This window comes from Pseudopipra pipra, chromosome 5, assembly GCF_036250125.1.
Source record: "Pseudopipra pipra isolate bDixPip1 chromosome 5, bDixPip1.hap1, whole genome shotgun sequence".
Classification (NCBI taxonomy): Eukaryota; Metazoa; Chordata; class Aves; order Passeriformes; family Pipridae; genus Pseudopipra; species Pseudopipra pipra.
The window spans coordinates 17,329,333-17,345,712 of NC_087553.1; the positions used below are offsets into that span (position 1 = coordinate 17,329,333).

Genomic DNA, 16,380 nt, shown 5'->3' on the forward strand with positions numbered 1-16,380 from the left:
TCAGCAACATGGACAGTGGGAGTGAGTGCAGCCTCAGTAAGTCCACTGATGACACCAAGGTGTGTGGTGCAGTCGACACGCTGGAGGGAAGGGATACCATCCAGAGGGTCCTTGACATGCTTGAGAGGTGTCATGACGAACTTCATAAAGTTCAACAAAGCAAAGCGCAAGGACCTGCACCTGGGTCACAGCAATCCCAGGCCCACCTACAGTTTGGGTCCAGAAGTGATTGAGAGCAGCAGCCCTACAGAGAAGAATTTGTAGGTAACGGTTGATGAAAAACTCAACATGAGCCGGCAGTTTGCACTCAGCCCAGAAAGCCAACTGTGTGCTGGGCTGCATTTAAAGGAATGTGGCCAGCAGGTCCAAGGAGGTGGTTCTCCCCCTCTACTCTGCTCATGTGAGACCCCGCTTGGACCACCGCATACAGTTCTGGTGTCCCCAACATAAGAAGGGCATGGAACTGTTGGAACAAGTCCAGAGGAAGGCCATGAAGTTGATAAGAGGACTGGAGCACCTCCCCTATGAAGATGGGCTGAGAAAGTTGGAGCTGTTCAGCCTGGAGAACAGAAGGTTGCATGGAGACCTCATAAAACTTTCCAGTATCTGAAGGGGGCCTACCGGGAAGCTGGAGGGGGACCCTTCATTAGGAACTGTAGCAATAGAACAAGGAGCAATGGTACAAACTGAAAGAGGGGAAATTCAGGATAGATATTAAGAAGAAACACTTTACTGTGGGAGTGGCAAGATACTGGAACAGGTTGCCCAGGGAGGTTGTGGGTGCCCTAACCCTGGCAGTGTTCAAAGCCACATTGGATAAAGCTTTGAGCAACCTGGGCTAGTGGGAGGTGTCCCTGTACATGACAGAGAGGGTTGGGACTAGATGATCTTTAAGGTCCCTTCCAACTATAAATATTCCATGACTCTATGATATTCCTATCCCCTTAAATGGTGAATTTAAAGGTGAGGTTTAATGAAACAGTACTCACTGAAAATATTAATTTGAAATAAATATTTTTTAAAATGTACTAAATGGATTTCAGGCTTATAAGAAGAATTGATTGCATTAAAATATGTGACAGAAGAAGGTCCATTGTTCCTACGAGAGTATGGCAAGCATATAATTAAACTGATGAGTCTAATAGGATTAATTCAAATTTTGAATCTAAAGAACAATACCATGCTTGGGAGCTCTTTGTAAATCAAATGCATGGCCAGAGATATTCACTCTGAATTAACAATATATTCAAGGAAAATTTATGCTACTCATGAAAAACACATGAAAACAGGGGAGATTCACTAAATAAAGCACATATTATGAATTTGCCACTGTCAAATAATTTATGTTACTAAGTCCAAAAGTATTTTATTATGTACAATGTGCTTCATCAGATGCAATTTTTTTTGTATCTACTTTGCATTTTGTTTGGTGAGTGAAATCAGGTCCATTCACTCTGGAGTTTTGACACAAGAGGACAGTGATATAGCATTGTAGGCTTTGGCACTGCATGAGAATATCAAATACTAAAGACAAAAACTAAATGCATCTACCCACCCAGATTTCTCCAAAAACCAAGCAGATTCTCAATATGTCTTTATCAATTTCCCTCATGAGAGACAAGGAAGAGTGATTAGAAATTGCCAAGGAGAATTTGTTTTTGTTTAGAATATTAAAAATTTAAGCCTCCCCATGCTGAAGCTTTTGTAAAAGCAGATGCCATCCATTTCAGCTGCTAATTTCTGTGCTCTGGAGCCTGATGTACAGCCCAGATAAGTCGTCTGCTTCGACAAAGTCTGGGTCAAACACAAGTGCAGCTCTCCCGGGAATTACATGAAGTGCAGCACTACAAGGAAAAGGGAGGTATAGTTCCATCACCTAAACACTACAGTGCCTAAAAACTATCAAACTTACAGAGTGAAGAGCACAGCCTTACCAGCAGCAGCACACTGCCACAGCCACTCTGAGTTCAGGCTTTGCCACGCACTAAGTCTCCTCATCACAGCAGAGACTCTAATAAACCCAACTAACCTCCCTCGGGGGAGCATGTCTCCTTGGGGTGAAAAAGCTACACCAGTCATTTTGATTGCTAGATGAAGGGCCCACTTCATTTTTTAAAGGGGAAAGGGGGTCACTCAGCTCCTTTTTTACCTGCTCAGTGTAACAAGAAGGAACAAGTCACCCCGCCACAGTTAATACTCTCAGATGAACTATCCTTCATATGCACAACAGAGGCAAGCAGCACGCTGGGCACAAGAAGAGGGAGATGCACTTACCGTCTAGGAAGCACCATCTAGGAGAGAGCCTCTGGACAGAAAGTACTCTGGGGAAAGAGCTTTCCTGGTCCTGTATGGGGCAGGGAAATCATATTTAAAAAAAAGAACCGTTTTTTCTCTAAGATGGGCTATTTCCTAGACTTTGCACTTTTTTTCATTTTGCTCTACTGACATTGCACAATGTGTAAAAACTACATAACCTAAACCCACTGGATTTTCTTCTCCACAACATCAAGGTTTGACTGCAATCATACAAAAGAGTAAACTGACATGGTTAGTTTCAGCCACATCTTCAGCTGTCCTCTTCCCTTCAGCTCAGCACTATCAAAACCTTTGCATCAACAACAGCTTTCCCAACAGGAAAAGGTGAAAGAGATCAAAGACACACATCAGCATCAAACAGCAGCCACGAACTCTAATTACTGTTTGTTCCTTATGTGCTGTCACAGAATTGGCTGAGTTGGAAGGGGCCACAAGCATCATCGAGTCCAACTCTCGGCCCTGCACAGGACCATCCCCTAGAGCCTGAGAGTATCTGTCACCTTCCTTTGTTCCAGTTCAGTATTTTTACACACTTTTGCCCTCTCTACTCATCTGCCACTCAAAGCAATTCCCCAGTTTGTTCTGTCCCCAATGCACATTGGAGTAAAAACCATGTTATCCCCTGCACCAAGAATACGGAGAGCACAGATCTGAGGATCACCACTGGCCAAACAAATAGACATCCTACATCAACATGTTCCCATTCTGGCTAAAAAAATCTGCTCCTGGAGATCTGACAGTTGTTACTTCAGGAACCAAACTAAATGACTGGGAAGGAAAATGACTGGGGAGACCTTCTTCCTGACCTGTGCTCACCAAGCACTCAAACAGTCCCCCATGCATTTTTAGCTCTCACTGAGCTGGAGAGGCAAAAGGGATCTCAAGAGAGCAGAGGGTGGTCATCTCTGCACTCCATGCTGCCAATGTATGGTCAGCCAAATTCTTAAAGCCACTTGCATATAGTATTTAAACACAAATGTATCTGCAGAGGGTAAAACACGACAACATGGATCTTGGGCACACACACAAAATTTGTATAGAGCCAGATTCTATCCTTATTTACATCTTAAGCAGTACAATCAGCACATCTACAAACAGTGTAAATTCAGACTCATATTGACTCAAGATTAAACTTTACTCCTCTTTCAGACAACAGACTACAGAGTAGTATACCAAGTCACATGGCTAGAAAAGAAAATGTAGAAGCAACAGGGAGGATTTTACTTAATTTCATAAACCTTGCTCTCATGTACAGCTTATTGTCTCCAGCCTCCTTACAGGAGAGATGGAGACAATGACAGCATCAAATTCCATAAAGTGAACTTTATCTGCACATGGGGACCAAGTAACACATCTCAATAGTTTCATAGAATCAGATTTAAAATACACCTTTTCTTTCTCTAAGAAGGACTAACCAAGCTGTGGGATGGTTAGGTTTGCTTATATTGCAGCTAAGGGGTATGGGGGAGAATCAAGGATCACTGAAATCCATTAGGTTTGCTGCCATCTGTCTCTAAATGCACAAAGCTTTATGTATCTTAATATTTAGTCCATTCTGTGGAAAGGAGAGGACTGCTATACAAAGGGAAAAAGGAAGAAAACATCCAATAATGGTGTGTTCTAAAATGTAGTTTACACAAAGAAGAAAAATGAGTAAAAATTCATAGAGTACATAATGTTGGCAAAGTGAATATAGGGATAATGCTGGTAAATATAAATTTGAATCACAAATTGCATATTGTGATATCCTCCTTCCAAGACTTCAGTACAGATCAACTGCAGAACTATCTTGCGAAGTCTCAGGCCCATGAGAATGGTATGTTATGAGTAATAAACTCGTTAGAGAAACAAAACAGTGTGAGAAACAAATCTAGTGCAATTTTTCTCATTTGCACCTGGGCTTGCTAATATTTCTGCTGACTTCCCATGTTTTGAGCTGCAGAGGAATCACACAAGAGAACTGCACTTATGAGACCTAAAAGTACCCATGACACCTTATTAGTGAGGTATAAAGACAGTTCTATCACTTTAAGCACCTTATTCATGCTCTTTATCCACTGCTTTTTCCCATTTCTGCAATACGTATAGGGATACCAACGTGGAACAAACCTCAAATTAACCTAACAAGACAGTTTGCAGAAAGTGACCCACTGAGAAAAAAACCATGTTTGAAGAAACCAGGACAAACAAGTACTGAAGACAAAACACAGAGAGGGGCGCATTCAAAATGTAGCATTATAAAAAATGGATGGTATGTTAGGGATTTCACACTGCTGTGCACTAGAGAAGATGGCTAGGCAACTAATTCATATACTGCTATAACTGTAGAGGTTAGAGCCAAGTATTGAGCTGATTTTCAACATTTCATACTCTTTTTTAGACCTCCCCATATAAGCAGATTTAGTTCTTCATTTTACCTCAGGCAGTTTCCTACACATGGAGCAGTCAGCAGCCACTTAGGTTAATTTATAATGAGTGGAACAGAATCACACATGCTGATTTATTAGTCAATTTGCTAGACACTAACAGTGCTCTAAAACTCAGTTCCAGGAAATGACTGATGGAAATGTCAAAACTATGAGGTTAACATTGGACAGGGAAATGAAGAAACAAACCATGAACTGATAAGAAGGAGGCAACTCCAGGAAAACATGCCAAATTGCATTTTCTTATAGTGCCTGCAGTCAGTGCACCTACAGGCATTCTTGTGAAACTAGAATTCTGTATCACCCAAGTAATCAGTAACATCCAAGAAATTATCTGCAATTTCACCACAATTGGTTCCTATCATCTGGATCTCTGTACGCTTTCTCAATGAACTTGTTCCTGCTGATCCAACAAGACTTGCATTGCTAAATTAGGAAAAACATTATCAACACCATGCAAGCTTGTGATCCTAAGCACTGTGTCAACTGACCATGGTTTGTGTCAAGTCTCTGTGCTAATATCCGACCATTTCAGGAGCCAGTAGAGTTAGTCTGAGTTAGTTTACTTCCAATTTAAGCGCTCTGCAATGCATTATTTTACTGAGAGAAATATACAACGATACCTCCAACTGTAAAGGCAAGTTCTGTTTGTAGAATAAAGTTGTAAAATGCACAAAGACACCAATTTTAAGAACTAGCCACCCAAAAATTGTTTGTCTCATGCAGAAAACACATTTGTGCCCAAGATGGATTAAAAAATTACCCTGAAGATTATGTTAAAGTAGATGACTGACATGTACAGAATTATTAAGAGGTTAGGCCTGCTATAACACCTTTTTTTCTCACTGATAAGACTTTATTACTACAGCTATGCAATATAACGTTATTGTCTGTTTCTCAGACAGAGAAAAGGTTTTACTTTTGTCATTTGTCCTACAGGACACAGTCTCTCATTCACTTCAATATGCAAGGTACCGCTATTGCAGTATCACTCCCATCATCATCCTGTGCTAGTTTTAAAGGTGATTCAGTAAGGCTTGCAAGGAAAAAGGATTGTACAAGAGAAATCAGAATGAATATCCAAGATTTAAGCATAAATTTTAATCAGAAATTCAACTAAAACATTGGTGTTTAACCCAAGGACGTATAGGTTCGAACGCAAAGAGTGCAGTTCACATTAAGACTCTTTTTGTTCTGATAATAAAAGCAAAGCTTATCTTACCTGGTAATGAACTCTCTGTGTAGTAGAAGGTACTGACTGTAGGTCCTAGATGGAGAATGAAAGACACAGCAGTGATGAAAAAAATGAAAGCAACAAGAGCTGTTTGCAGTTCTATTATCTGAAGTGGTTGGGCAAACACAAATCATTTTGCAAGTGTTTCTCACTGGTTTTAAGCATGTCAAACAAACACTGCAGAATAGTCATGGAAAGTTCACTTAAAGCTTAGATTTGTATGCATTTGGTCAAAAAAAAGTTTCAAAAATATAGAGATTATCTTAATGAATCTTTACCATGCTACAAATCTATTTGTTCCATGAGAAATTTAGAATATCAGCAAAAAAGTTAATGAAAATAGGCTAAAAATCTAAGCCTTTTTTTCACAAATAGTTTTGCGTGATTAATGCACTGAAGAAAACCACTGGCAGTTCTCCCTGTTTTAAGACAACCTCACTCCAAGGAGGTCATATCAGAATGATCCTGATATTTAGCAGGGTTCAGGAATCTAATTTACTTTAATAGAGATTTTGTCAAATAGTTATAGCTCATGACTTAATCTACCATAGAGCCTGGCCTACAGACAGGCAGTAAGCAAGTTGGGAGAGCTCAATAAAAACTTGGCACCTCTATTCCCAGCAAATGGGTCTGAGCCAAATCAAGCACATTAAAAAAAAAAAAAAAAAAAAAAAAAAATCACAGAAACTGCACAAGGTTGTGGAAACACAGCTCCTCCACAACCACTATGGGTAATCCAACCAGAACTTCCAGACTGATTGTAATTTTCCATACCCTATACTGCAAATATGCGTCTTACACCTTACCTTATCGTATGCACCTTATGCAACATAATATGTGTTTTTCTGTCTGATAATAACAGTCACAGCTCAGGTCTGGATGTTCAGAAATGCAAAGTGAAACCCTGAAGTGAGATACTAAGGTCCTATTCTGACTGCAAGTGCAGAGTTCCAAAACCTACAGGAAATCAATGGCTCCCAAAGAGTTCAGTGGAAGGCATGAGATTCATAGTTCCTAGACCTAAATTAGACCAACGATTTATAAACCTACATGATGTCCTCACACTTGTAAATGTTATTGAAAGATATCACTAAGATAGTGATTTTTAAGATATTAAAAACAAACAGAGACAGTACGTTGATGAAAATCCATTAGTTTTATCACTAGAGGCATACACACTTAAAATGACTTGGGTAACGAGACACTTGGAGTCTCCATTGCCCAGACTGTATTGTAGAATGAACTCTTATGAGTCAAGGTGTTCAAGGCAATAAGAGTGGCACTATTATTAGCTGCATGAACACATATTTCTGAGATTTGGAACCATCTAGTTGATAGTTGTAGTGTTTAGTGGTTTCTCAGATTACTCCATGACAGTATTAGAGAGTGACAGTTGAATAACTGGACCCACTCAAATACCACAATGCTTATCCTTACATAACACACATTCTAATGCATAATTTAGGTAATTTCAGCAACGTCTGTGGAAAGTTCTGGTATTCTATTCTTAATGAAAGAGAAGTAAACACACCCATCCACATCAATTATGTTATCATTTAAAAGGAATCAGTGTGATTTTTAATTTTCTGTTTAAGAAATACTTTCAGTACTTTTATTATCATCTCTTAATTCTAGAATTTTCATTTCAGTGGCAGGCAAATTGCAACAGTCTCGATATACGGTTGTTGCAACTACTAGTCCTCTGCACTCAGAACTGAAAGAAACATAAACTAGATTAGCAAATGATATCTGAATTCACAAAAGCCTCACCTCTTGTAGGCGGTCAATGTACATACGACAAGTCTCCAAGTCGCAGTCTCCTCGCACAACTATAATTCCTAGGGGAATGGCTGAAAAATCAGAAACAAAGAAAAATCTCTTTAACTAAGTCTCTTAAACTTGAACAGATTTGCAGTGGGCTTTGACTTTGTTTTTTTAATGTCCTCACAAAAGCTTTCTATTATCTAAAACTTAACAAATATTTAAAAGATTATTATTCATTGTTAGTTTCACCCACTTATAATTATCAAATATTTTAGTTTTCAAACACCTTTCATGGTTTCATGAAAGAAGCTGAAACATATTCAGTTAAATTATGTACTTCATTTTCTGATGTCAACATCAAACACTAACTGCAAAGAAAGGAACATACCTCAGAACAAGAGTTAGGGGGGTGCCCTTATACCATGAAATAAGAGTTATATTTTCTTTTCAGAATAAAGTCTACATATTTATAGTAATGAAAGTCACAGTCTGACTTCAGAGAAAACTGTCCAACACCATGTTATTTTGATGTAGGGCTGCTTTCAAATCAAAACAGACATTTTTACATCTACACACAAAATTAACACATCTCCATATTTAGTCAGGAAAAAAAAAAAGCCAGCAAATAATTCCCTTCAGGTGAGGGCAACATTTTTAATAACAGGACATTTAGGCTTCCACAGTCATTCTGTTCTTGCAGCTGAAAGGAGTCCAAAACAAATCCACAAAAAGAATATATAGAAAAAAGTATACATGATTCCACAAGAAAGGTACCAAGAGAGCTACCTACTAAGATCTCATTAAATAAGAAGAAAACAAGTGAACACTCTTGAGTATCTGATTTTGTAAAACTGAATCACTGAATAACGTTCTTTTCCTCCCTGGAGGGTCTTTAATCAAATAATGCCCCAAAAATTTATGGGAGCAGCAGGAAAGATATTTAAATCCTCACATGAATTATTCCAGAAGGAGAGCAAAATATCAACTCATAAACAATTTTGATAACTAGATAATGAGCAGCAACATAAAATCACCAAGGTTTCTGAGATAAATAGAAAACAGAACTGTGCTGCAGCCTTTCCTGCTGTTGAAAAGAAGTTGATTAAGAGGGAGAAATATTCCAATACCAAGAAGCTCCTCATTCTGGTAAGAGAACAAGACAGTGCTAAAAGACACCGGAGAACATAGCTCCTCTTTTTCTGGTGCACCAAGGCTAGAAGTACAAAGAGGAACTCAGTGGTTTCAGGGAGAAGACCTGGGAAGCACCTACAGCAAAGTTCACAGCAGACCTTAGAGATCAGCACAGGGCTCAACAATGCTGCCAGCATTGTGTTTGGGAAGCAAATTGAACAGCAGAACAGCTATGGACCCAGGAAAAATGGAAGCAGAGTTAAAAAAAAGCTGGAGGGAGAAACAAAGATGTAAAGAAGGGATCAGCAGGAAGAGCAAAAGAACTCACACGTTGCCTGAAACACTGACATCCAACAGCAATGACAATTCCCCTGAACATTTTCAGAAAGGCCAGGTGGGAACAGGGCTCACTGTGACCTCCCAGATTCTTTCATTACAGAACAGAGACTGAGAGACAAGCAAGTGGAAGGAGGGTCAATAATGAGGTTTGCTTCACGCGCTCCAATGCTCTGGGTTACAGCCTGATTCTCTTTGCTTAGTGTTTATTATTGCTTAACCTGCTCTGACAGGAGACCCTTAAGCTCTTTGCAGAGAGTTCTTAATGGCTATCTAGCTTCAATTCAGCAGATCCCTTTGCAGCCCTTACTGAAAGAAGTGTTTGTTAAATTCCTTTATAGCACTAAAAAGTGAATTGCAGCAGACACAGCTACACCTCCAATAGCTACAGAGTACTAGGGAGCTACACCATTGGCTCATAAACTGTCACCACAGATTTTGTCTCTCTTCTATATACTTAATGGGGACTAAAGCTTTGACCTGCTGAAACAACACAGATAACACAAAACTGAAATCCTTAACTATCACCATTCCTGACAGCCTGAAAGAGAAGGACCTTAGGAACATCTGGAATTCTAAAGAAATCCACCAAAATACCTAAAAAGCAAAAACTAATATTCAAGAGGTATCTTAGTGGTGATATTTATGGGTCTCATCTAATGAGTGAAGAAAAAAGTAGTGATTCACAACTTCAATTAAATTATGTCATACCAGTTGTTAGTGGCCATAGAACAATTCTGAAACTCTGGGCTGTGTGACTTTGTCCTTGAAAAGAAATGTGCTGTCTTAACTGTTTGGAAATCATGAATTAGCACAATCTATGGCTTTTGGGGTCAATGGCTTAAGGGATAATGTGCATGAGGTGGGTTTCAAGGGGTTCCATTCCATATGGTTCATGTCCTTTGAAAAACTTAAGTCATCACTGGGTAACACTATAGTATATGCTAAAATGCTGCTTTCCAAATTTTTTGTTTGTTTGTTTTGGATTTTTTGTGAGGGTTTTTTGTGGGTTGGTTGGTTGGGGTTTTTTGCAAGACCCATTTAGCTTTCAGCAAGGAAAATGTTCCCAGCCATCATTTTTCAGAAATCACGGTAAGTAAATAAAATGCACCACACAGCCAAGACTTTCAAAGTTCTTCACAATAGTTGCTGTTTGAAAACAAAAGCAAATACTTAATGATTGATAATGGGATTGAAACTATGGGGTTGTTTCTCATTCTAAAAATAGGGCAAAACTGTGCAAGAGTGGCAAAAGGAGTTAATTTATGATAAACCAAGTTAAAGACAAAGTCAACATGCATGGTCTTCAATAACATTGTGGGTGCTTTCATGCAGGAGTAGAGGAGGTTCTCTATTTGCTGAATAGCACTGTGTGGATGAGGATGTGGACAGTACAGAACAGTGCTGTGGGACACAGTGATTACTGAATATGCCAGGTGAGGGGGTGGGAGGACAAACAATTACATTAAGAGCGCAGGCACTACAGAGCAACTTCCCATACACCCACACACTGTCCATTCCTGTGAATATATGGATAACTCCACACATGGGAATATGCCAAAAAATAAGGGATAGGCTCAGATAATGAGCCAAGCCACAGCATTCAAGTGCCAGATACTTTTCTCCTAAGGTGCCTGCTCTTCCGGCCACTTGCATCCAGCTCTCAGTTCCTTTGTGGTCCCTGAATGATGAAAAAGGACTTTGTCCAGGAAGGTGTGGATACAGACTCACACTGCAGTGATGAGCAGCTGTGCAAGAATCCCAGAAAATGAGACAGGCAGACAGTTACTTCATATTCTGAACCAATGCTGCAGAAAGCTTTTTGTTCCTAGCAACACTAACCAAAACTAAGTATCAGCAGGAGGAGGGTTGGGTAGATGCGGCAGTTGGGGTAACGTGGTGCTCTAATTATCTGCAAGATTAATAATGATTTCCTGAGTCCTCATGAAATTAGCTATGGAATTTATAAACAACAAACAAATCTTCCACCTATTAACTGCCCATTATGCTGAATACCTAAAGCTAGTGAACTCTTTAATAGTATTGGGGACATAAATGACGGAAGCCTGAATATACTGCATATGGCACCATGAAGAAAAAACAAAATTCAATTAGCTTCCCCATTTACAATTATGAAAGGATTCAATTTGTGATCTTAACACCATATTAACCCGCTCAAATCCCAAACAAAACAGCCTTGAGACAGAGCATTAAGGCAAATGTGAATGCCAGGAAAACTCATTCTGAGTCTGACATACCTCAGGGGACTGGGGAGGTTAGACATTGGGTTCTAAATGTTTAATGTAGCAAATAAAGGATCCTCACTACTGAAGATGTTATAAGAATGCCATTTTCCTGAGGGGTTTTCACTGATATTAGGAATGTGAAGGACCAAATAAATTCTTGGCAGAGAATTCTAAAATATTCAGACATTTATATTAAGAGGTTTGGTTTTCTCGGTATGGTTTTAATAAGAAGGAGTTTGTACAAAAGGATTCTCTCTACCACACAAATCTAAGCCATGTGTCTCTTCAGATCCCTTTTGCTTATTATACTGAGAAAAACCTAATTCTCCCTATATGTGTTGGTTGCTAGTTTTTTTAGCACTAGCAGTCCACCTCTAGAATCCTCACATGTCAGGAGGTAAAACACGGTGGAGGCTATCAGATTAAACCAGACCAGGTTTGAGAAGGCAGTCATCCCCTCCAGGCTCTCAGTGACTTCTCCAGTACCCTGCTAAACAAAGGAAGAAGCTGTCCAAATCAAAGGAAGAGAAAACCTGTCCCAAACACCACACGAAAAGGAACAGGTTATAGAAAGAAAACTCTGAAGAGCTGGGAATTGAAACTGGCAGAGGGAATGGATATTGTGACTAAGAGCTGACAGCACAGATCTGGATGAACAATGAATAAAGATTTAGGATTAAAAAAAAGAACAGGAACCTGAAATGTGAGGTCTACAGAAACAGACTAAGACAGGCAGGAAGGATGTGTGTGGGATGAGATATCCAAAGGGCACAACCAGGACTGAAAAGGTAAGAGGAAATCAAATCAGAAAACCAATAAGGAAACAGGAAAGTAAAACAGGACAGAAAAGCCTCACAGAAAAGTCTATACCAAGAAGACAAACTACGGCATGGTTTCCTGTAAAGTCTGAAATGGAAGTTAATATTCTTGATTCTCCCCACTCCTCTAGGCTAAATATAAAATTATATCTATTTGGAATACTGCCCATCTCTTCTAGTCTAAAGGAAGGCAGAGGACTATAATGAACATAGATATGCCCTGTGAGGTGTCAAGACAGGGTAGATTTAGATTAGATATTAGGAAGAAATTCTTTACAATGAGGGTGGCAAGACATTGGAATGGGTTGCCCAGAGAAGTGGTGGATGGAAAGTGGTGGCCCAGAGAAGTGGAACCCTGGGGGAGTTCAATGGCAGGGGCTTTGAGCAGCCTGGTCTAGTGGAAGGTGTCCCTGCCCATGACAGAGGGTTGGAACTTGAGGATCTTTAAAGATCCCTTCCTGCCTCATTCATTCTGTGATTTTATAACTCAGTGATATGAGATTTCAATGATTTGGGTTTACTCCTTCCCCCAACCCCAGGCAATAACAGAGTCTCCAATATTTAACTCACTACTGACTTCTAATCCTCTTGGTTTCATCTTGCTGGGTGGCTTTAAGCAATCCATCCAACCTCTTTCAATTTCAGATCTTTCTAAATCACTGTGACAAAAAATGCATTATTTAGCTAATGTCTATACAACACATTGACAAAACAAAGCTGTTAGAGCAAGGCAGTGACTTTTAAGCAGAGTGAAGGTAATGGTGTCTTTTACAAAGCTTCTACAGATAAGCCACAATGCATCCTAAGAACTCCTGGCCAATAAATGGCCATTGGTCTTTCCTTTACAGGAGGGAAGAGGATTATAGCTGCACAACCCATCTCAGCTAAACCCATCCAGCTCAAAGCTGCTTCTCAATACAAGCACATTTCCTTCATGGCTCATCAGGAAGTCTGCTGCTCCCTGCTGCCCTTTATATTATATACTCAGGATATAAATACCAAGTCCTAAATGTTGACCTTTTCTTACTTAGCTAGTTGTTCAAAATCACACGGAATAGTCTCCAAATTACCTTGACCTGTCATATCCCTGAGCTTTAAAGAGTCAGAATAACTTTGATAGCTCAGGTATTCTAAGTGCATTCCTGGTATGAGGAAGCTACAGTATCACTATACACGTACACATCTCAAATGACTCACAAGCTGTCACTCCATGTACGCCCATGTATCTGATAAGAACTCCTAGGATGACCCCAAAACCCTTAGATAACCCACAGAAATCAAAGGCAGAGACACATGCATTATAGACATCTAGCTAGGTATAATCAAAGAGACAAGAATTTGAGGTTAACATCACATCATGTTACAGCATCTCACACACATACAAAACAGGGAGACTGCAGAGAAAAGCACTGTTAGATTATAGATAGTCCAATTGTTATACAAATGGAACTGACACTGGCATCACCCAGATTGGGTATGATTCCTCCTTAATCTTAGTGGTATTGAGGAAACTAAGATGGTTCTCTATGGCTATGGCATACACAATAAGTTAAGGTCAGTAAAGACTGATATATTCTATTAAAAAACCCCACAACTCTTCAGTTACAGCTGATGGTGAGTTATTTCACTACTGCATTTTCATGGCACAAATCTGAAATGGTGTTGGTGGGAAGGATTAAGAAGTGTTGAAGATCTCTTGGTCACTAGCTGGTTTATCGTTTGTTTACTGTTAACTAATTTTTTTTTAAATAATTAGTTTCTGTATATACCTCCATTGTCAGGAATTTCTTAGTACCATCTGAAAGGAGAAAATAGGGTTTCAAACATAAAGTTTTAGCTGTTTTAAAAATAACTCCATTGTTCACCCTCACTGCAGCTTGGGATCACACTTTCCTGCTATGACAGGAAACCAGAGAGAGTGCACAGAAAATATGCAGGCAAGAGAGACAGAATTAAAATCTGTCCACCTAGAAACATCAGCCCATCTCACTTTTTGAATATGCTAATGGTGGTTATGGTCATGTAATGTACAACTCTCATATTGGGCAGAGGTGGTGACGCTTGTGACTAGAGTGACAAGTGCTTGGGACACATATAGGAAAGTGTTAGAGAAGACAACTTCATCTGCAATGAAGAACATTACAACATAACTGAAATGCCAACATATATTCCTTTCTTAAAATGGTGCACAGAAACATTCATCCCTCCTCGCTGAAGGATCAATAAGCATCCTCTGCACCATCATCAATCATCCCACAGACAATAGTAAGATGTTGACAGAAAAAAGAATGGAGGAGAAAAGAAGGAGCAAGGGGAGAGAAGAAAGGGACAATTCAGAAACAGCATCTTGGTTAAATGCCAGCTGCATTGACAAGAAAAGTAGAAAACAAGAGAAGGAGAATGAGCTAAGGACAGTCATGCCCTTCAGAGGACAAAATGACATTCTTTAATTGCTTGGGAGGCTTTCAAAATGAGATGTCTACCTCCAGCAGAGTGAAGATTAATCTTCATGGAACAGTTTGTATGACAAACTGTTATATGTCAGGAAGTGTAATTTTAGGTGAAGATAGATTCAAATCAGTATTTCAAGGAAACAAGGGGAGTGAAATATATTTATTGTGAGTTAAAATGATCCAGATTAGTACACTGAAGTCAAAGCTTTTAAAACCCTATTATGGAGACATGTAACAGGCAAAAACCATAATAGCTTCTTCGCTATTTTTCCTTCAGGGATAACTTTTTATTAACTGGTTTCCTTTCCTATTCAGATTGCTGAGGGATTCTGATTTGGTTCTCAAATTATTTAGGGAGGTAAAAGTGCTTTTAATCCTTGTGGACAGAGAACAAGTATTAAGTACAGTATTCTGGCATTCAGTTGTAGGTATTCTGCCAAAGCCTGAACAAGTATCTAAACTGAGTCTCTTGCAAGCATCTAGTGGGACAGACATATACACTAGAGCTACAGTCGTGTTGAAAGAAGCCAGTGCCTCTTCAGTAACAGGCCTTGTAGAAACAATTCCCCAGTAAAGCTTCCAAGAAACAACTTTTCCAATATCAGCGTTCTGGAATTTTGCTAGTACAAACAATTCTTCCACACACCCACTCACTCATCCCTTTCTTTAGTAAAGAAAGGAGAGTCATTTCTCCTCTCTCAGCACTTCCCTTCTCCCCCTTTAACCAAGTAACTTTTAGTGCCAATGCTCCATGAAATGATTTGATGAGGAGGACATAGCAGGTTTATTTCATATAAGTATTTAGCATCTGAGAGAGTGAGGCAGCACCAATCCATAGACATGTAACCAGAAAGCCATTTAAAATTTATCCAGTTTTCTATTTCAGAAATACAATTAAAATGGCTACCCAATCTTGTTAAATAAAAGATCTACATGGTTTTCCAGCTTCCTCATAAAAACTCATATAATCCTCTAGCATAACTATGCAGCTTCCAGAAAAGATGTAAGCAGTTTGCTGTAAGTCACAGGAAAACTCAGATGTTAAGTCTGTAATCACTGAACCACTAGGATTTTCCATTTTTTACTTCATGGAATCCCAGGAACTGACTAGAATATTTAAAACTGTCTGGTTTCTGACTATTTAGAGAGCACTTGTCTTCCCATACATGATTTTCTTCAGCCACAATTAACATCATCCAGAAGTCCTCAAATCAAGCTCAGCCTCCTGAAAACTAAAGGCTAGACAATTCTCGCAGAAGAAACTTATGTTGTATGTTCAGAGAAGTAGGTTGATGACCACCAGTGTATGCTGCAATTACATGTCCTCATTACAGGACATCACTAGTAACTGCAAAGGATATAAGGTAGGTATCTTTTCCCATTTCTTTCAGGATAATGGGGATATTATTTGTTTCTCATATTCTAACATAAAAACAGTAGTGCACAAGCATTTATAAGACAGCTAAAAGAGGACTGGTAGGGAAAAACAACTTCATGAAAAATGTCTGGGGAAAATGCTCCAGTCCAGCTATGTTATCTTATCAAGCTGGCCGTGCAGTAACTTGAGAGACAAAAGGATTTTATGGCAAATGACCTACCAATGTCCAAAAGCAATCATTTTATCTCTTGACAGAGAGACATCTGCTTTTTTTAATG

At 39.3% G+C, this 16,380-nt stretch overlaps 1 protein-coding gene across 8 annotated transcripts in view; it reads right to left on the minus strand.

Moving 5' to 3' along the window:
- The window catches only part of DGKI (diacylglycerol kinase iota), a 215,115-nt gene that overhangs the window by 59,934 nt on the left and 138,801 nt on the right, over positions 1 to 16,380 (minus strand). For all 8 annotated transcript variants that reach the window (XM_064654708.1, XM_064654704.1, XM_064654700.1 and 5 more), the window contains 3 exons: positions 7,747 to 7,826; positions 5,965 to 6,009; positions 2,275 to 2,344 (listed from right to left, as the gene is read on the minus strand). In XM_064654708.1, coding sequence (XP_064510778.1) covers positions 2,275 to 2,344; positions 5,965 to 6,009; positions 7,747 to 7,826 — 195 coding nt within the window. The remainder of the gene's footprint in view (positions 1 to 2,274; positions 2,345 to 5,964; positions 6,010 to 7,746; positions 7,827 to 16,380) is intronic.